Source organism: Camellia sinensis, chromosome 14 (genome assembly GCF_055761805.1).
Source record: "Camellia sinensis isolate YWXY chromosome 14, ASM5576180v1, whole genome shotgun sequence".
Lineage (NCBI taxonomy): Eukaryota > Viridiplantae > Streptophyta > Magnoliopsida > Ericales > Theaceae > Camellia > Camellia sinensis.
The window spans coordinates 58601306-58624368 of NC_138974.1; the positions used below are offsets into that span (position 1 = coordinate 58601306).

The window sequence follows — 23063 nt, forward strand, 5'->3', positions numbered from 1 at the left end:
AGACTTATTTGAATAGGTGTTTAAAAGCATGTTGTTTGAGTTGAATCATATGTCATGATTAGGTAGCTAAACCTATCTTATCGCATTATTGCATGTGTTGCATCAGGCATTTTGTATAGTTAGGATCATGCACATATTTTTGTCTCTAAAAGTCTATTTATAGTGACAAATGCAAAATTTTGTCTCTAAAAGTCATTTTTTGACTTTTTCGTACCAGCCTTTTGGGACAAACTTCGCGACGGAGAAAACTAGTTGGCTAAAGTTTTTCCCAACAAATATTACACTTTTAAGGACGCAATAAATTTGTCCCTAAAAAGCTGATTTCTTGGATCAACCTCAAGGTTTCATTGATTCTTCTTTTCCCTTTCATGTTTGTAAGCTCAAAAAAGCCTTGTATGGTCTCAAACAAGCTCCTCGAGCTTAGTATTTCAAATTCTCTAGTTTTTTACTTAGTCAAGCATTTTGTCCGAGTCATTCTGATTCTTCTTTGTTTGTGAGGAAGACTTCTACCAGCATCACTGTTATTCTCATCTATGTGGATGACATCCTCTTGACAGGCAGCGATTCCCTCTTGATTGAGGCCCTACTTTAGCAGATGCATGTGGTTTTTCCATGAAAGAGTTGGGCTTTCTTTCTTATTTTCTAGGCATCTCTGTTCAGTCTCACTTTCATGGTTTTTTCTTGTCTCAACAAAAATATGCTGGGGACCTCTTGCTTACGGCTGGTTTAGCAAATTGCAAACCTTGTTCAACTCCCCTTGGTATATATTCTTCTATAAATCCTATTGATGTCGTACTCTTTTCCCGACCATCTTTTTACAGAAGTCTAGTTGGGGGTCTGCAGTATCTAACCATCACTAGGCCAGATTTGGCTTTGGTTGCTAATCAAGCCTGCCAACACATGCAAGCTCCTACTAATGGTCATTTTTCTCAGGGCAAGAGGCTTCTTCGATATGTTAAAAGGACTTTAGATCATGGGCTCTCTTTTAGCCCAGCTCCATTTACTCTTCAGGCCTTTACTAATTCCAATTGGGTTGGGCATTGTTTGGATCATCGATCAACTTCTGGTTTTTGTGTCTATCTTGGTCCTAACCTCATTTCTTGTTCTGCTAAGAAGCAACCCATTGTCTCTCGTTCTTCCACCGAGGCAGAATACCAGTCTATGGCTCATACAGCAGTTGAGCTTTGTTGGATTCAACAGCTTCTTTTTTATCTATCCATTTCTTGTTCTCACAATCCTCTCCTATGGTGGGATAATGTATCTACTATGGCCGGATAATGTATCTACTATGGCCTTAGCCTCTAATCTGGTGTTCCATTTTTCGTTGAAACACATTGAAGTTGATTGCCATTTCATTCGAGAAAAAGTGTATTCCAAACAAATTTCTTTGTCTTACATTCCCAACACTGACCAAGTGGCTGATATTTTTACTAAGCCTTTGACTTCATCTCGTTTTCATTATCTGAAGGACAAATTAATGGTGCTTCCTTGCCCCATTAGTTTGAGGGGGGGATGATAAGAGTATTGAAGAGAAGTGCCAAAAGGCTTTACTTCAGCCACAGCTATAGCTACAGCATCAGCTGTATCAGCCACAGCTATAGGCGCAGTTACAGAAGAAATCAAGACTTCAGCATCAGTTTAAGCATGTGCAGAATGTAAAGGATAAACCACCTAATCAAAGATAGATAGATATAAGTACAGATACAATAGTTATAATGGATGTGGTTAGTCGTGTAGTAATTAGTTAGTTAGTTAAAGCAAATTGAAAATCACTTGTATAAATATTTGTAATGACTCTTATAACTAATCAATCAATGAAATCTTCACTTATTGTTACTTTTCTATGTGACATGGCCAAGTCTCATGATTTTTTATTTTATTTTTTTTTTAAAAATAATGAATTTTACACACATACATAATTTTTATTGTATAAATAAATGCAAGAATTCAAATAACATAGTGAAATAAATCCAATGATAAATAACATTTATCAAAAACAAATATTCTCCAACTACAAATTCATTTTGACATGGCAACAAAGTAAACGGTATCATTTTTTTTACCTCTCTTTTGATGAAAAATTATTAAACACTTCGGTGAATTGAAAAACTAATTCAAGATTTTGAAATTTATTATTTATGAAAATTCAAGCACAGCTTAGGCGTGCACAAAAATATATATATATATATATATATATATATATATATATATATATATATATATATATATATATATATAATTACACTTAGTGAATTCATCTTTCACCAATCCGGACAGTAGTAATGATAAGCAAACCAACAAAGGAACTTCTCTCTTTTTGAGAAATTTCAAAATCTTTATTTGAGTGTTAAGGAGCTTAACTCAAATTTCTTAATTATTAACCATCCTACAGTTCTTTCTTATCTCTCCATTTGATCCAGTCAGAGGACTAATGTCACCCATCTTAACCATTGCTGCACCAAAGTCGGAGTTGAAGGATTGAGGATCTCTGATGTATTGTTTAACGAGGGAATCAGTTGATCCACCATTGTACAACTCTTGATCTGAGTGAAGGAGACCTTTTTGCATGATCAGGTTCTTGTAGTAATTGTTGTCAAAAAATGTGGGACTTTGAAGGTCAAGAGGAGCCAAATTGTTGTCTGCAGGACTAGGGCTAGTAGTATTTGGACATCTAACTTGCCTTGTCATTGCAAAGGAACTATCAATATTGGCATCGCCATAAATACGAGCTTTGAAGACTGTACACCTTGCTTGGCCTATTGTATGTGATCCTGGTTCCAAAACGATGCCATTTTAGAAAGTAAGGCACTAACAAATATTGAGATATTGGCACCCTTCTTAAGAGGCCCATGATGACATATATCCCGAAAAAGACGTTTGTCTTCTGTCACGTGACTTTCAGTCATACGATCCAATTTTTAATTCAAACAAAATCAAATCGGGTGGTTGTCAATAATTGTACAAAGGAATGGACACTTGGAGACCGGGGATCTGAAACCCCTATTTAGCAGCTTAAATTTTAAACAAAAATGCTAGGCTTCAGGAAAAATTTTCAGGAAAACCTTCAGGAAAATGGAGGAAAATGGAGGAGGAGGAGGAGGAGAGGAGGAGGAGGAGGAACTGGAGGGGCTCGGTCGTCTGCCCAGCCTCCGTCGTCCGCCCAGCCTCCGTCGTCCGCCGTCGGTCAGTCGTCTGCCCAGCCCGCCGTCGTAGCCCAGCCCCGGTCGTCTGCCCAGCCCGCCGTCTCAGCCTCTACCCAGGCCCGCCTCCACCTCTGCCCAGCCCCGCCTCCGCCTCCTTCTATTTTGATGGCCCCCTCCAGTTCCTCCTCCCCCTCCTCCTCCTCCTCCTCCATTTTCCTCCATTTTCCTGAAGGTTTTTCTGAAATTTTTTCCTGAAGCCTAGCACCTCTTAATTTTAAAAGCAGATAATAGAGAGAGAGAGAGAGAGAGAGCACCTGATAGAGCAACCAAATCCTTGGTGGAAAGGCCAACATTGTTGAAGGTAGATATGAGTGTTTGGAGGCTAGAAGTCGGACTTGGGAGTGCACCACCATTGGCAAGTTTAAAACTCGCTGTTCTAGAATCCCTACGTCCAAGTTTAACACCCCAAGTTGGCCCTCCAAGCTACAACAAATTACATATCAACAAAGAGTAGAGTACAAACCAAAGGCAACCAAGCCATACCTAGTAATTTAGGAAACTTGACATTTGACACAGAGATGGAAAATACTTACAATAACAGTAGAGTCACGAGCTGCGATAGCTACAATATCAGCACATGAGACTATATTAGGACAAGCAGCCTCCACTTTGAACTTAATATCATCAATTACATTGTATCCCCTAACAGATCCATTATTAGGACCTGCAGTCTTTTCTCCTGTAAATGATGAAGTGTCGTCAAGGAGTATTGATCCATCACAACCCTATTATCAAATATGAGACAAGCCCATAAAGGACAAGAAAGTTTGTCAAAATATACTCTTTTGAACAAGAAGAAACTGTGTATTCATATTCACACAATGGGCTAACATCGAACCAAAGAGCTTCTAAATACACTAAGGGGTTATTTGGGGTGTTCTAAATAAGTGCACTTTTTGCCTTTTTGGACTAAAAAGTTGAGAAAAAAAATATGGATGTTTAGGTTAATTTTTTGACTTTTTACGAAAAAATGTGTATTAAAAAATTGTATAAATAAGTGTGTAGAAAAAGTTAGTGGAGTAGGCGTACAGGTTGGGTCGGGTAGTGGGTTGGTTAGGAGATGGGAAATGATTGCCTCCTTTTCGGACTTGAATTGGTCGGTGTTGTTTGGCCCGTGGGGACCCACCACAGGTCCCGTTTTGCTAATTGAAACCATTCAATGTGTAAAACTCGTCGAGTACTATATGTTTACAAAAAATCACGTTGATTGGATATCGATAGCTATCTGATCGTGTTAATTTTTTTTATCAACTATTACCTATAACACTATCCATTTTTTATACAAAACTGATTTGATCATGTAGTTAGCGATATCCGATTAACGTGATTTTTTACAGCGTGTAGTTCTAGACGAGTTCTACACATTGAACGGTTCGGATTATCAAAACGGAACCTGTGGTGGGCCTCCACGGGTCCAACATTACCGTCCGACTTAGTGATTTTATATATGTAATTTTTTTTTCCCTGTCACGGTACTAAAGGGGTCAAATCAATCCCGAAAACTGTGTAAAGTTGGTTTGATTAAAATGTTATGTATATTACCAAGCTAGACTTAAATCAATTTATATTTACACCCATCACAATCATTGTAAACCTTGTACTTAAAGAAAAAAACACTCATACATGTTACCATAGATATGACTTTGGTAAGTATATTTTGAAACTCCCTCCCAACCAACAGGGGTTTTGCAAATCTCAAATGGAATAATCTAACCTTTAGGGAAGTGTACAACCTTATATATACCGAAAAAGTTATGCACCCAAAACAAAGTACACTAAAAGTGCCCCAAAAAATAAGGTGTATCATGCATATGTAAATTTGATGTGGTCTAGGTCACATTTATAATCTGATTAACAGATTTTATTTTTTAAATATTTTTTTAAGATGCACTTAATACTGGACAAATACAAAATATGTATATATATATATTTTAATAATTTGGTATCCGGCCACTGACTAACATAATTTATATATATATATATATATATATATATAGCCCTTGTTTGGTGAGATAGTTTGAACTAATTTAGCTCACTAAACTATAAACGAAGTCATAGTTCCCTTACAATCATTTCACTTTTTAACATTATTATTTCACTTTTTCGCTCATAAAATTATTTTTTAAAAAAAAAATTATTCCTAACGAAACATTTTTAACCAGGTCAAAATAATAAATAAATAAATAAATAAAGAACAAAAGCTAAACAAGTTCTTTCCAAACATATGTAATAAAAAAATTATTTTCCCAACTTTCTATATCATTGACGTATTAATTAACAGTTAACAGCTACTAGGGGTGAGAAGCGGATATACCGATCCGCCAAAACCGACCGAACAGAACCGATCTGCCACATTTTGGACGGATGCGTGATGATGAGCGGACGGTTGCGGATTGATTTTCTCCAATCCGCCAATTTGGCGGACGGATGGCGGATTTAAGATTTTTTAGCCGCAACCGAACCGCCAAACCGCCAAATCGTGAGCACCTGTAGTAATTTATAAGACTTTGTATTTTCAATTTGTTTAAATATTATGTTTGTGTTTTCAATTGAAAAAGAGTTTAAATATTCTGTTGAAAAAAAGTTTTCAACTTGAATATATTTTTGAATTGAAAAAAATAAACGTATTATTCATCTATATTTTTTAGTTTTTAAATCTAACTCTAAAAATAATAAATAAAAAATATGATATATGCTGGTTGGTTTTTGTTTTCAAAAACATATGTAGATGTAACAATATAGAGACATTCAATCTCTACTACTGCTCTGTTTATGGTTTTGGTGGTTTGAATTGTTATTATATTTTAAGAATCACAGATTGTAATACTTTATAGGCATGAATCATGCTGTGATTGTAATATGTGGATGAAGCATACAGTGATCGTGATATTCTAAAGTTTCAAACTTTCTTTCTTTGGATAAGGCATACAGTGATTGTAATACTTTTTTAAGTCATTGACTGTAATACTTTTTTTTTCTTTTTTTTTTTAAGGAAGTGCACAAGTTGAATTATGTTGAAAATTTATAAAATTTTAAACCGCCAAACCGATTCGCATCCATCCGCCAAACCGCCAATCCGCTCAATCCACATCCGCCGGATTGGCGGACGGATGCGGATTGATTTTTTTCAATCCGCCAATCTAGCGGACGGATGACGGATTGGAGGTTTCGTGGCCGCAACCGACCCGCGCCCACCGCTAACAGCTACAATAGTGGCAGCATATATATATATAAAAAGTGAAGAAGAAGAAGAAATTACTTGAACGAAGCAGTCATGGAAGTGGAGGCGAAGAAGAGAAGCACCCATGCGCTTTTCCTTTGACACCGCAGAGGCAACCACTGATCTCACAATCTTGTGTACATTGGGACATGTCTCCGCGTAGAAATCAGTGCAAAGTTGAGCAGAGGAGGTGCCCATTACGAGCACCACCACCATTACAAAATTCACAAGCACTTCAGAAGAAGATGAAGAGGAAGTCATTTTCACACTTCCAGAAATGTGGAGCGTAAAAAAAACAAAAACAAAACAAAAAATTGATGAGAATGGGTTGAAAAGATATGCCTGTTGTAGGTTGTATTTATAGAATTCAATTGGTACCTGGTTGGCACCGCGGGAGAACATCTTTTTCACTCTCTCGTGGAATTATTTGTCTACTTTTTTATACAATAAAAAAAGTACATATGTAAGGGGTGCGCGGTTTAGTTCGGGCGGTTTGAGAGTAAAATTACAAATTGAATGGCGGGTTAGCGGATTAGCGGATTGACAAATTGCGACTTAGGTGGTTTTTGACGGATTGGCGGGTTGAAGAATATTCTAACTAATTATCACGCATTTGCATAATATATAACACTAATTTGTATAATAGTTTTTAGATATATAACGCAATGTAATTTTATATAATATGTTTCATAGATATAATCACTTATTTGTAATAAATTTCATATCTTAAATATCTCTGACACTCATTTTTACATTGATATTTTATTAGAAGTTAAAAAATATATACGTATTAACTATAATGGAGCGGAGCAGTTCAGTTGGCAGATTATAAATTTTAAAATTAAAACTGCGGTTAGCGGTTAGAGCAGTGCGGATTGATGCGGATCGGTGCGGTTTTAGCGGATTGGGCAGTATTTTGCACAGCCCTAGTACTATGTGTATCGTATACGTGGTATTTTTGGTAAATGATAAATTGCATCACAAGCTGTTTGTGTTATGTTTTACAGTAGTGCTACACATATTAATTAATATATTAATTAGTATACAAATATATGTTATGGCATTGCTATTTTAAAATTATGATCTCATCCATTATATAAATTATAAAGACTTAAAACCTGTAAAAATATGCTACATCATTTGTTAGTACAGTAATTAATATACCAATTGATAACATTGTTATTCTATTCTTTTTATCTAACAAAGATAAATCAACATGTTTCACTCATAAAAAAATTTCACTACTACAAAAACAAATAAAAATCACACTTTTTTTGTGTGATGTATGTTATTTAATCACACCTTTTAAGTTTTATTAAAGTGTGATCTTTGGGAGTGTGATTAAAAGGGGTCATTTTTAATCACACATTTTAATTGTAATTAAAAATATTTACATACTTGGTTTAAAACATTAGATAACCAAATGATACATGATATTTTGAGACTATTGAATAATAACTTCTCTTCTAATTATCGATTTTAGTTGAATATGAAATAGACGGCAGAGAAGATTAAGGTAAATTACAAATACACCCTCTAAAACTTGCTTAAAATATAGATAGCTCTTGTGGTTCTAAAAATTAAAAATACTCTCTTATTATAATTTTTTTATTTAATAGAATTAATAGAAAAATAAAATTTCTAATACTTTTCTGTACGACAATAAAATTACATGAATTTTTCATTAGAATATATTTAACATAATTAAATATTGTTAATTGACCTGATAATTTATTAATAGAAATAATCATTTGTTATATAATTAGAAACTCAAAGGAATATGATATAGTTTTTAAAATTATATGGAGTAATTAATATTTCAAGTAAATTTTAAAAGATATATTTATAATTTACCCAAAAAAATTATGTGTGCTTTGAGTTGTTTTGAAAAATAGGTCAAAAGGTGATTTTTTGATGTTTTTAAATATATATATATATATATATATATATATAGAAAAATGATAAGATCTAAAATGAATTAAAATTTAAAAAAATAACTTTTAGTTAAATTTTCAAAATAGGCCTTTGTTTGACACTTCCAACTTGCCTAGTCTTTATCTACCAGATTAGGTCATTACATCCGCGCAAGACTTCGCGATACTGGACAATGATATTCAGATTTTTCATTTAATCTTTTACGCACCCCACATCGTCACTTATTCAACAAATAATAAAGAGCATGATGTGACTATTTCTTAAGAAAATACAAATTAAAAAAATCACCACATAACCGTATATCATTAAACAGACATATAGTTAGGTTAAAATTCTCACTTGATAATTTTTATCGCTTGTGAGAGACAAGATGGCCGGAAAAAAAAAAAAAAAAAAAAAAATTGTGTGTGAATATCATCATTTTTCTTAATATTTTGAAAAATAATGAAATTATTATCCGGTGAGATTCATTGCTACACATACAGAAAATTAAAAAATAAAAGTAAAAATGCCATTTGACAATTTTAATTATAGAAATTTGAATATAAAGATTTGACAGCTAGAACACTTTCAAAAATCTTCCAAAAAATGTTTGTTAAAATTTTACATCAAACATTTGAGATTTTGAAGAGTAGTGCATCTAGGCAAAATAAAATGATTGGTGCTAATTTTTTTATTAAATATTTTTATTTTGAGTGACAATAAATGATGATTCACTCTCTGACAACACCATAACTCAACCTATATGCCATAACTATCGGTTAAAAAAAAAAAAAAAGCAAACAAGGAAGAAGAAGAAGAAAAAAAAAAGCATTTAGTGCGTTTAGTTTGAGTTTTTTGAAAATTAAATTTTTTGAAAATTGAGTTTTTTTATTTACGTATTCTTTTGTTTTTAGTGAATATTTTTTAAATTTTAAATATTTTTTTTACTTTTTTAGATACACCTTAGTTAGATGTATCTAAAAAGTAAAAAATATTTTAAAAAATTAATAAATACATAAAAATATAAAAAAAATATACTGAATTCTTGTATTTTTTTATATTTTTGTTATTTAGTGACTTTTTAAAAGATTTTTTTTTATAAATTTTTTACTTTTTAGGTGTATTTATGTTAGGTGTGTCTAAAAAGTAAAAAAATTGCTTAAAATATTAAAAAAATTCAGTAAAAATAAAAAAAAAAACGCAAAAATTAAGAAAATAAAATTTTCTGAAAAATATTTTCTGAAAAATGAAAACAAGCAAGCTGATTATGGCTTTAATTATTATTATTATTTTTCAAGCCAAATTGATTGATTGTTGGCTAAACATAGCCTACGAACACGTTTATGCGAAATGAAATGCACATGGGCATCAGTTTTTCTAAAAAGAAAAATGCTATTCTTTTAAAAAAGTTATTAAAAGTTTTTTTTTTAACTAAAATAATGTGGTAGTGATATTTTTTTAATTAAAAAATATCTTGATGAATTGTGTATTTTAAATGATAAGTTCACAACATAACCACGTTATAAATTTCTTGTATATTTTCCATGTTATAAATTTTCTATTTTAATGATGGAGTTTATTTGTTCTTATTATAGGGGTCTTTTTGGGAAGAAGTTAAAAATTTTAGCTTTTTGACTTTTTAATTTTTTTATACAAAAAAAAAAATCACAAAAGCCAATTTTTAAGTTAAAAAAGTTGTCCAAAAAGTCAAAAAACTAAAAAATTAAGGTTACGTTTGGTAGAGTTTTGTAAATATGATTTGAGAGTATGAGTTGTATTTTAAGTTTGTGAGTTACAGAATTATGATTTGAGTATAGAAAATTTGTTTGGTTATGATTTTTGAATAAAGTGTTGAATTGAGTGTGGAATTGAGTTTTGAAAGTTTGATTTGACATGTGAAATAAAAAAATTTGTTTAGTTATGAGTTTTAGAAAGAATTTTCAAAACTTAATTCAAATTGTTATAACTGATAACAAAACACACTACTTTCACACTATTGAAAATTATGATCAACACTCATGGCCAAACTCTTTTTAAAATTCAATTAAAAATATTTATTATTAACAGAAAATAACATTAATTAATTTTTTAATTGAAAATACGACAAAGGAAATAAATTTTTTTTCAAAAGAAATATTCAAAAAATTTAAATCATAAATATTTAAATAATTTAAATAATCTACAAAATTTAATAAGCAAAAAATTAAAATAAATATTCAAAAAATTTAAATCGTAAAAATTTAAATAATTTAAATATTCAATAAATTTAAATAATTTAAAATTTTAATATTTTAAATTTAAAAACAACTCTACACTCAAATTGTAACTAAACACATAAAACAAAACACAATTAAGAAATTATTTTTAAAATTCATAACCAAACACATAACTCGAAACTCTATACTACTTTCACAACTCTACAATCAAATCGTAACCAAATACATAACAAAAAAAATTAAAATATTTAAAAATATTTTTATAAAATAGAGTTTGAATTTATTTTTATAAAATATTTTAAAATTCAAAAAATTAAAATCATAATATTTAAAAATTAAAATATTTAAAAATATTCAAAAAATAAAAAAATCGTAACATATTTAAATATTAAAATATTTAAAATCTTAACAAAATTAAAATATTTTTAAAATATTTAAATATTTAAAAAATTAAAAAAATTAAAATATTAATTGGAATTGTGTTTTGAAAAGAGTTTTGAATTATGTGTTTGATTATGAGTTTTGAAAAGTAATGATTATGTTTTGAATTGAGTTTTCAGAAATAGGTGTAGAATTATGATTTAAAAGTTCAAAACAAACACCACACTCAAATCAATAGGTGAAACTATAATTTGAGAGGTTTACCAAACGGAGAAGCTTTTATTAACTTCCCAAAACACTCCATAGTCAAAAAGCTATGCAATGCGGGACAACTAGATAATGGATGACCATTCAAAAAATTTCCTGCAATTATTAAATTGACTTTTGAAGTTTAAAAAAAAGATTAATAATATAATTATTATGAGACAGTAAAATGCATATATGATTTTGTTCCAATTTGGTTCAATTAATTATACCTGTTGACATTTTTTATGAAAAATGCACATATGAACAACATGGGTCGTATTTTTAGGTCAAAATTATAAACTTATTCAACTTTGTTTGTTAACCTTAACCATTTCAATGACTATTTTTCATCAAAAACTTTCTGGAATAAATTTTTTTTTTCAATTGAAAAATAAATAAGTCAACGTAAGTTTGCAGTAACAACTTAGAAACCCTTGGAATAATTTGATCTCACTGGTTGGCAGGCTGTAAATATGTAAGTGTTTATGAGACATATCTCTTGTCCTCGAAACCGCCTGTTTGAGCCACGGAACTAAGAAAAGGCTGTGGAGGGTCCTAACCTTCTTGTTTTTGTGAAAATTATTGTTTGTCATAAAATTTTAAAAATATATATATTATTTTATACATAAAATGGTCTTAGTATAAAAAAATATATATGTCATTCTTTTCTATCTTGAATTCTCTTTTTATTTTATACTAAAAAATTTATTCATCTTATTATAAATTGCTTCTATGGTATTAATTTTTTTTATGTATATATAATTTATATATTTCATATTATACATACATGTGTGCTTTATGTATATGATAAAAAAAATTATTTTTGTTTTAACTCATCCAATAATAAAATCTTGATTCCGTCCTTCATCTCCTTATCACATGAATCATAATCAATTTCTTTTACACTAACTGCAAAAGAACGTTATTAGTTTGTTGACTAAAAGGTTTAATCAACTTCAACAAATGTGAATTTTTAGAGGTGACCTATGATGGGTCACGATGACTATGTGGTATTTTAAAAAGATGGTAAAAAATTAATTTTTTGACTTTTTAAACTTTTTTCGCTGTTTAATGTAAGAGGTGATATGATTCAAAATGGATAAAAAGCTAACTTTTAGCTCTTTTGGTCCTTTCCTAAAATACCCCTATGTATTCTCTCTTGGTCAACATCTTTTTTTTTTTAAGTTGTGTTTGGATCATAAATTTAAATATGAATTTAGAAAGTGAAACTAGAAAAAGTATGTAAAATAGAATTATATGTCATTCATATTTCATCAACCTTTTCAAATTTTCTTTCTAAACCTCTATCCAAATTTATAATCCAAACACATCTTACAATTTTTCATTTTTTCTTTTCTTTTTATTTTCTTGAATCATATATCTTGCCTGACACAAAAATGGCATCTAGACTTTTGAGATCAGTATGAATAGATTATAAATTCGATGATTTTTGAGCCCCCTATTTTGTGTGCACAACGATGAGAAGGTGCAAAATTATTGATAAATTTTGAAATTTTAATTCCTGTTTAGGCTTTGTTCAGTTGTTAGAAACTTTGTTTAACATAATATTTGCAAAATTATGGATAAATTTTGGAATTTTAACTCCTCTTTAGGCTTTGTTCACTTGTTAGAAACATTTGTTTAACATAATATTTCTGGAGAAAAATGAATGAAAGGAAGAATAAAGGGAAAAAAAATGCAAATAATTTTTTTCGCTAATCATTTAGTTTATTAAAAAATTTATGTGCAAAAATAATTTAAACTTCTCGTGATACATAATTTTGCACTTTTTTAAGAAAAATGATTTGAGGGAAAAAAAATGTTTACTTCAATAAAACAATTATTGCGTGCCTTATATATATATATATTTTTTTACATGGAAAACAAATTTTTTTCTTCTTCTTCTTTTCTTTTCTTTCCCATCAATTGAAAGCAACTTTTTAGTCTTTTTTTTTTCTTTGCTTTTATTTTTTATTTTTTTAATTATATTTATGGAAAGGCAACCTTATTCTTGGACTTAGGCTTCAATATAGGAACTGCCACAGACGAGCTAGCTAGCCATCATAAGATCTTCATGAAAATGAAAAGAAATATATTTGGAAATATTTATAAACAATAATAATAATAATTGCACAATAGTAACCAGAGACGATGGCTGTGTGTAGTTTGGTTTGGAGAGATAAATTTTAAAAAAAAAATTTGAGAAGAGAGTTTAGAAATTTTTTTAATTTGTTTGGTTATATGTTTTGAAAATAGTTTTGTACTATGGAAATTTAAAATGATTTGATATTTTGTTATAATTGAATAGATGTATGTAAGAGAAAAAATGATTGAAAATGAGAGAGGAGAGAGAAAAAATAATTGATTGATATCTAAGAAAAAGAAAGTAATTTTAATTTTTTTTTTCAAAATTACTAAATAAAACAAAATTTTAAAAAAATTTCTCTAAAATTTATTTATCAAAAACAAACCAAGCAACGTCGATAACTCAGCCAAATGATGCGCCAGTGATGCGAGAATGACGACCAGACTGGATGAACTTTAGCTGACTAATAGAATTCAATTATATTATTCCTTTATTACACAATTAATTAGAATTCGAGCATTTCTAAGGGGATATTTAAATAAGGTTTGTTAGGTATTTTAATCAATGTAAATTTAATTTTGAATTCTAATAGACTAGCTATTGGGTTAGCTACTTTACCATCTTATTTTTTTTATGGTTACAATTGCAGAACCCTAGAGGCTCTCCAAACAATTATGTGTGTATATATTTTAGATTTTCGTATATTTATGTCTTGGATTTGAGATTTTATATATTTTATATATATATATATATATATATGTGTGTGTGTGTGTGTGTGTGTATGTAGCAATATGTTCTTTCAATTCTGTTTGATGAATTACGGAATAACTTATTTTGTATTTTGTATTTTTTTTCTCCTCATTCTACAGGTTTTGTATGTTTGTATGGGCAACTTTATTATTATTGCAAATTTATATTAGTAAAATATCAACAATTAGTATTTTTTTATTTTAAAAATTAATTAAGTTAGTTTAAATGATTAGCTAAAATAAAAAGCGTTGTTGGAGAACACAATAGCTAAAGTAATTAGGTAAAATAAAGAATATGCTTTCTTTGTACTTTAGCTAGTGAAAAGTAGAGAGTGTGGTTGGAGTTGCTTACACAATTAATTAGAAATCTCCTAAGAAAGCAACGTCACAATTATTTGGCAATGTATAATCACTATAACAAAAAACATTTTTGGTGACGTTTTTTAGCAACTAAACTGAAATTAGTCGCCAATTGTATATAATCGGCGACAATATATTTGTTGGTTGCCAAAAAATAAACTATTTGTGACGAGTTGAGATTTTTTGTAGCCAAAAGGTTTGGCGCCAACTTAAATTTTTGCGCGGGAGCGCCAAAAATGTTTTCGCGACCAAATTAATATATAGCGACGAAAAGTTTGGTTGCCGATTATAATTTTTGGCGACAGCAATAAATAGTTGTGGAAAAGGTGAACGATACTTATGGCGACCGAAGGATTTTGGTCGCTAATAAATTAGAAGTTGAAACTACGTCGTTTTGCATTTTTTCCTTTTTTTTTTTTTTTTTTTTTTTTAAGACTTGACCCACCCTTTTGGTGAATAAACAAATAAGACCTAAGCACCACCAACATAATTTTTGTTCATCTCATTCTCTCCCTCAAGCGACACACAACAAACACAGAGGTATGTCTCTCTCTCCTTCTCCATCTCCCTCTCCCTCTCACTCTCTCACACCGCCTCCTCCTAATCTCTTTCTTCTTCGTCTCTCTTTCTCTCGCTCTATCGCACCGCCGATGGCATTTCCTCAAACGGTGCCTCCTCCTCCTCCTCTTTTCTTCTTTGTCTGCCTTTCTCACAGCACTGATCCCAACCGACGACATTCTCTCTCTTTGATATTTGAATTTATGGGACTGATTTTGGGACTATTTTGGGACTGCCACCCCTTTTCTTTCCATTGTCGCCGTCTCTCTCTTGCTCGATTGCTTCGTTGTTGTACTGCTCCGTCTCCCTCGATTGCTCGCTTCATTGCTGTAAACGTGTTTGGCTTCTTTGTTAATTCAATACCGTAAAATGTGTTTGATTCCTTGGTTATTGTAGGTGCGTTTACACATTATAATGTTTGATTGCTTTGTCTCCTTACCTCCATTTCAGATTGTGTTTTTTTTTACAGTGTATGTATGTATGTATGTATGTATGTATGTATGTATGTATGTATGTATGTATGTATGTATGTATGTATGTATGTATGTATCTGTAAAATATAATTAAATGAAAATTAAGTTAAAAAAGTTTGAAGTTAAGAATAAATATTAAGGATTTATGGTTAATTTGTGATGTAATTGAATTAATTTATATATATATATATATATAGGGGATGGATGTTGTTTAAGTTAGAAACTATGTATATAATAATTGAATACAGAAAGAACAAAAATAAAATTAAAAGTATGATACAGAGGAAAGAGGAACAGGTCTATATAGTGTAAAATTAAAAGTATGATACAAAACAAAAAGTTGTAACTTGTATGGTTATAAACAGGTCTATATAGTGTACTTTGGAGAACACAGAGGAAAGAAAACATTTAATGAGATTGAAGAAACTCACCATTCTTATTTGTTCTTTGTGAAAGAATCCAAGGAAGAAACTAAGCCTTCTCTTCTTTACAGTTACAAGAACAGTATCAATGGCATCACAACAGTGCTCACTTGCCATAATGCATCAAAACTATCTGGTAAACAATAGTTACAATTCTAATAAATTAATGGGTTCTTTTTTAAACTCTTCATCTGTGAGGAATGTTTTCTCATCGTTAAGAATGGGTTTTTGATAGAATAGGAGGAAGTGGTGTCTGTGTTTCGAAGCAAGCCAAGAAAGTACTCTTTGCAGACTATAAGATCATGGGAATTTCTAGGTTTAGAAGAGGGAGAGAAGTCGAACAAATTGAAGAAAGATGACTTCCGGTTCAAAGCCAAATATGGCAAAGAAGTCATTGTTGGCCTCTTGAATAGTGGTAAATGCAATCCCATATTAATTACATCTAAGCAAATCATTGATATATATATATATATATATATATATATATATATATATATATATATTATCAGCAAAAAAGAAGTTTTATGGATGAATAACCATCCTATCAAAGCAAATCCAGCCCAACTAGGTTAGCACCGAAATGCAAGCCCCGATTGGAATCAATGATTAAAAGTATGCCAAATGGAACTTGGTTGCATATACAGAATCTTCTATGTTTTGTTTGCTATTAGAATTTTATTTTCCCTCCGTACAAATTTGAGCTCTTAAGCTTTGATAATCTTTTGAATTTCACATGTAGGGCACTCCAGTGAATATCATTGTAGGTTCTCATGTTTGGGTTGAAGATCCAGATGAAGCTTGGATTGATGGACAAGTGTCAAATATTAACGGATAGGAAGTTGAGATCCAGACTCGTAACGAGAAGACGGTAAAAATATTACATCAACTGGACATTAGTTATTGCATCAATGTGATGCATTTTTGGAAACTGAAGTTCATAGTTCTGCCTGCATAACCTAGTTCCAAAAAAAATTTTGCTGATCAAATTTTAGACTTTAATTTTATCACAAATTTTTTTTAAATTTGGGAATTTCTGTTTTGATTGGAAATTTGAGAAAACAAGTCTAACTAACTGGTGGTCCTGCAGCTTTGCTTGAATTCAACGCTCCTCCATAACATATGTAATCAAATCATGTAGGTTGCTTTATTTTTCTTACTGGTGGAAAATGTTTCTTCATATTAGAAGGTGTAATTCAGGTGCGAAGAAGATTTTTATGTCCTAATCTAATATTATCATTAGTTTATATCATTAGTTATTTAATGTTCATGTTGGTGAGAGAAAGCAATGAATTAATGCAGCTATGGGCGGCTCTGTCATAATATTATGTCCTAATCTGACATTATCACAAACTTATTTTGGAATTATTCTTATCGTCATTAATCCATTCCAAAGACTTCCTCATATGTATGATGATCACGTGATGGAACCATACAAGGAGCACCATTTGGACGACTGAGTCCTCATGTTTTTACAATTGCTGATGTTACTTTTAGGTGACCTTGTACTTTGTTTAAATTCTGTAGAGTTTGTTCTTAAAGGATGTTTTAAATGGTCTACTAAATTACTTGAAATGAACCAGGGAAATGATCTATGAGGGAAAAAGCAACTCCATTCTGGTCAGTGGTGAAAGTGGGACTGGTAAGACAGAAACTACCAAGATCCTTATGCACTACCTTGCCTATTTGGGTGGCCGTAAAGGCACTGGAGGAAGGACAATTGAGCAACAAGTTCTAGAAGTAAGATGCATGATCTAACTCTAGTTTCATGCATTGTTTAACTCGTCAATTGGGCTAGTGCTGGTAAGGATCATGTAAAGTCCTTGAGGCCATCGTTTGAAGTGCGAATTCTGCAACAGGGGCTATATATCCAAGACAGATACATAGAATTGATGCCATGTTATGGTCATCTTCAAAATAGGTGTGATGGTACTCTGAAGGTGGACAACAAATGCAACACAAAATATTATCAATGACCTTCCTATTGACATCATGCTTCCGTTGGAGGTGCACTTGTGATTATCATGGCTTACATACATTTCTTACTTCAAAATTAACGTTAAATTAATAGAATTTAGAGTTGTATTATTCATTTTGTTTTTGTCCACATTTCAATTAGCATTTTTGATAGATGGACTTACATTAGTAAAAGGAGAAAACATATGTACAAGGAGCCATATTGCCATAATGCCATCCGTATGACCTAGAGGGTCAATCAACGTCATAGCCTAGGCCTATAGCAAAATAATGAGATCCAAACTCTACAAGAGATAAATAAATGAACACCTCTAAAATAAGTATTATTTCAGGAACTGATCTGGTCTTCACATTGCCCTCGCTTAGATTATATGAGGAATTTGTCACATTTCAATCTGGACTGTTATGTGGCTTTGAAAGGCCCTTTTCCAGAAAATATGACATTGGAAATTCTGTACCCCACAAAGCCAACGACTAATGAACTTTCATGATGTATTTCCTTTACTTTTTGCAATCCTCTATCTGCTATTCTTCTTAATAGAAATTGCCTTATAGTATGAAAGGGGTAATACATAAGGAGAGAATTGGCAAATTCAGAATCTTGCTTATTAGGTGGAGGATGTTGGATGGAATTAGTCTGTTTCCTCAACATTAGACATGCATTGTGTGGAATCTTTTAATGTACTCGGATTTCTTTCTGGAAATAATTCTGAAAGCAGATGATGCAAGATGCAAACCTACCAACTTGAGATTTTGTGTTTCTGAAATCGTCTTTAACTTCTTAATATTCATATGCATGATGTGATTTGCAGAAAATTTATGGTTTCTTTATGGATATCTTTTGTGGATTTGTAATTGATATACTCGTCTATCAAATGCAGTCAAATCCAGTTCTTGAAGCATTTGGCAATGCAAAAACTGTTCGAAATAACAATTCTAGGTGAAATCTCCTAGTCATTGTATGAACCTGCACTCTTTCACATACATAGAAAAATGGTGCATTTTTCAAAATGTTTGTTCTTAATGATGCTAACTTGATTTTAATTATTGGTACAACAACTTTGGTAAATTTGTTGAGCTTCAATTTGATAAGCATGGAAAAATTTTAGGAGCAACCATTAGAACTTACCTTTTTGAGAGATCTCATGTTTGCCAAATTTCAAACACAGAACGCAACTATCGTTGCTTTTACATTCTTTGTGCAGCACCACCAGATGTAGGTTTTTCACCTGATGTTCTTTCACATTTTAGATTCCTTGATGAAGTTCTCTTAAATTTATAGTCAATACATCTTTTTAATAGTTTCCAAATCTCATCAGGAGGATCTCATCAGGAACTTGAGAAATTTAAGTTAGGAAGTCCTAAAATGTTTCGCTATCTGAATCAAATCAAATTGCTATGAACTTGTTGGTGTAAGTGATGCTCATGATTATCTCGCCACTAGGAGAGCCATGGATATTGTTGGAGTCAGTCAGCAAGAACATGTATTGCCTTGAATCCAAAAATATTTTTGCTGCATCCATTTTAGCTCAATAGAATAAAATTGGGAATAACTTCTCTGTTTCTCTCAGGATGCAATTTTCAGAGTTGTGGCTACAATTCTTCATCTAGGTAACATTGAATTTTCCAAAGGAATAGAAATTGATTTATCTATTCTAAAAGATGACAAATCAAAATTTCATCTTCAAACGATAATAGAACTTCTGATACGAGACTAGATCATTGACATTTTCACGGTTTGATATCTTCCTTTTGGTGGTTGATCCTGTACAAGTTAATTTAATTCTTGTTTCAGGTGTGATGCTGTTGCACTTGAAGATGCACTACTAAAGTAGGTAATCATCACCCTAGAAGAAGTTATTAAAATAGCTGAAGTACTTTTAACTTCTGTTTTCTAAACCGGTTGGCACACTAAAATGGTTAAACAACATCGAATGTCAACAAAACTTGACACACACAACTGACTAGGCACAAATGACTTGTAGGAAAAGACGGGACTCAAAATTGATTCCCAATTTTGAATCTAGAGCCTAATTTCTATTTGTGAAAACTTGTCCTTTAGAAAAAAAATTTCCAAATCGGTTGACATACTAAATTGTTCAAATGGCATCGAATGTCAACAAAACGTAACACATACGACTAACTAGGCATAAATGACTTGTAGGAAAAGACGGGACTCAAAATTGATATGCATAGTTAAACAAGTATGTTGACTGAAGTTATGTATATTGATTAATCCATCAATGTCTAATTGTGTTCTTGCTGGGAAATTAGGATCCAGTGAGTGTTTATACTTTTATGCATAGTTGAACAAGTAAGCTGACCGACGGAACTTGTTTTGATTGATCTATCATTGCCTAGTTATGCTCTTGACTTCTTGTTGGGGGATTAGAATACTTTTCAATATGCTTTCATGTGGAATATGTGGTGATATCGTGGTGTTGTGTATACAAAGCATTTTGGCTTTTGCACTCTAATAATGCCATTATCTATAAATTACTTTGTTGATTGAGTTCTCTTTGTATGGCCTTGGACTGTCAAAATTTTCCCCGCTTATCATGTTATGTACAGAAAAATTCACAGATATTTTAATGCGACATATTATAAAAAAAATGTTTCATACGTGGTGCATCCACTTAATTGTGTTTGTATTATAAAGTGGCAATTTTCAAATTTAGTGTTGAGGTTTGAAAGTTCTGAAATGTCCTTTTTCACATATGATTTTGTCATTGGAAAGCATCTTTAGGTTGGAAGAGAAAACTTAGCTCTTGTTAAAATAATTGGAGTGGGCTCTACCAATAATTAGCTAAATGAATGCAGTAAATTTTAAAGAATACCCCCAAACATGCTAGATAAAAGAATATTAAGAACAAACAATGTTAAAAGGCCCCAAACATGCTAGGTAAAATTGTAAAACACAAGACTTAAAAGGCTCGTTCAGAGGTCAAAATTGCGAAATGACCACCGAAACCACTGAAACTTGGCACAGCCAGCTTGTTCAAGCCTAAATAGACTTGTAGGAACAAACGGGACCTCAATTGGATCTCCGGTTAAAAAATTAGAAGGAAAATTGTAAAACACAAGACTTAAAAAGGCCCGTTCGGGGGTCGAAATTTCAAAATGACCACCGAAACCACCGAAACTTGGCATAGACAGCTTGTTCAAGCCAAAATAGACTTGTAGGAACAAACAGGACCTCGATTGGATTTTCGGTTAAAAAATTAGAAGGAAAAATGTAAAACACAAGACTTAAAAGGCCCGTCCAGGGGCCGAAATTTCGAAATGACCACTGAAACCACCGAAACTTGGTACGGACAGCCTTTTCAAGCCTAAATAGACTTGTAGAAACAAACAGAACCTCTATTGGATCTCCGGTTAGAAAATTAGAAGGAAAATTGTAAAACACAAGACTTAAAAGGCCCGTTCAGGGGCCGAAATTGCGAAATGACCACCAAAACCACCAAAACTTGGCATGGGCAGCTTGTTCAAACCTAAATAGACTTGTAGGAACAAACAAGACGTCGATTGGATTTCCGGTTAGAAAATTATAAGAAAAAATGTAAAACACAAGACTTAAAAGGCCCGTTTTGGGGCCGAAAGTGCGAAATGACAACCGAAACCACTGAAACTTGGCATTGACAGCTTGTTCAAGCCTAAATAGACTTGTAGGAACAAACGAGACCTCGATTAGATCTCCGGTTAGAAAATTAGAAGGAAAATTGTAAAATACAAGACTTAAAAGGCTTGTTCGAGGGCGAAAATTGTGAAATGACCATCGAAACCACCGAAACTTGGCACAGACAGCTTGTTCAAGGCTAAATAAACTTGTAGGAACAAACGGAACCTCGATTGGATTTTCGGTTAAAAAATTAAAAGGAAAAATGTAAAATACAAGACTTAAAAGGCCCGTTTGGGGGCCGAAATTTCGAAATGACCACCGAAACCACCAAACTTGGCACAGACAGCCTTTTCAAGCCTAAATAGACTTGTAGGAACAAACGGGACCTCTATTGGATCTCCGGTTAGAAAATTAGAAGGAAAATTGTAAAACACAAGACTTAAAAGGTTCGTTCGGGGGCCGAAATTGCGAAATGACCACCGAAAACACCAAAACTTGGCACAGACAGCTTGTTCAAACCTAAATAGACTTGTAGGAACAAACAGGACCTCGATTGGATTTCCAGTTAGAAAATTACATGAAAAAATGTAAAACACAAGACTTACAAGGCCCGTTCGGGGGCCGAAATTGCAAAATTGCCACTAAAACCACCGAAACTTGGCACGGGCAACTTGTTCAAGCCTAAATAGACTTGTATGAGTAGACTTATATGAGCAAATAGCACCCGATTGGGCTTCCTATTACAAAATTAAAATCAAAATTGTGAAATTCATATCGAGATTTTTTTTTTTTTTTTGGGTCAATCTAATATTGTTTTTTCTTTTTTCATGTGACAGATTGGCAATGGTGGAAAACAGTTCGGGCTGCATCAGAAGATTTGATTTTGTGTTTTTGGAAATATTTTGACATAAGATTTTGGTAAATGATTTATGGATTAAATGTTTAGCATCAAAATATTTGGTTTTGTATTTTTGAAAATATTTTGACATAGGATTTGATAATGTATTTATGGGTTTGATGTTAGTAGTTTGTAAGTACTTTGGTATGCATGTTTTAGATTGTCAGAGAATTGTAATTTATGTTTATTGGGATTTTTCATAGCTAGTAATTTTGAATTAGTATGAATGTCATGCACAGGTGTATTATTATTTACATTACATTTGTGTATATATTGTGCACAGGAAAACAGATGTTTTGGATTATTTTGAACAACAAAATTATTAAAATCAAAATTTGTGTACTGAATTTTTAGTGACAGGTGGTATTTTGGTCGCTGTTAATATATTTGGCGACAACATATTGTTTTTGTCGCTAAAAGTTAGTGGTTATTCCAAGAACTTTTAGCAACCAAAACTTTCTCGTCGCTAAAAACGTGATTTTTAGTGACCAAATTAATTTTGTCGTTAAATAGTACTTTGGCAACGCATTTATTTGTCGTTAAAACTATATAGCCTATCCAAATTTTAACCTCTTAGCGACAAATTGTAATTTTAAAGCGACAAAATATATGATTTTTGGCACCAATTTTGCTTGTCGCTAGATGTCTACATACGGTGACAATTTCTGATTTCGTCGCTAATACTTTTAGTGACAGGCCTTTGGCGACAAATATAATTTGTACTTTTGGTGACCAATTTTT

At 31.7% G+C, this 23063-nt stretch overlaps 2 protein-coding genes across 2 annotated transcripts in view; one reads left to right on the top strand and one right to left on the bottom strand.

The window, feature by feature from the left end:
- The window catches only part of LOC145807008 (protein MAINTENANCE OF MERISTEMS-like), a 204771-nt gene that overhangs the window by 59809 nt on the left and 121899 nt on the right, over nt 1-23063 (top strand). The window lies entirely within an intron of this gene.
- Nucleotides 2038-6763, bottom strand: LOC114262263 (peroxidase 4). Its single transcript, XM_028202620.2, has 4 exons — nt 6463-6763; nt 3737-3928; nt 3458-3626; nt 2038-2771 (listed from the first exon to the last, which is right to left on the bottom strand). The coding sequence occupies exons 1-4, from the start codon at nt 6682-6684 to the stop codon at nt 2371-2373; spliced, it is 984 nt and encodes a 327-aa protein (XP_028058421.2). The 5' UTR covers nt 6685-6763; the 3' UTR covers nt 2038-2370.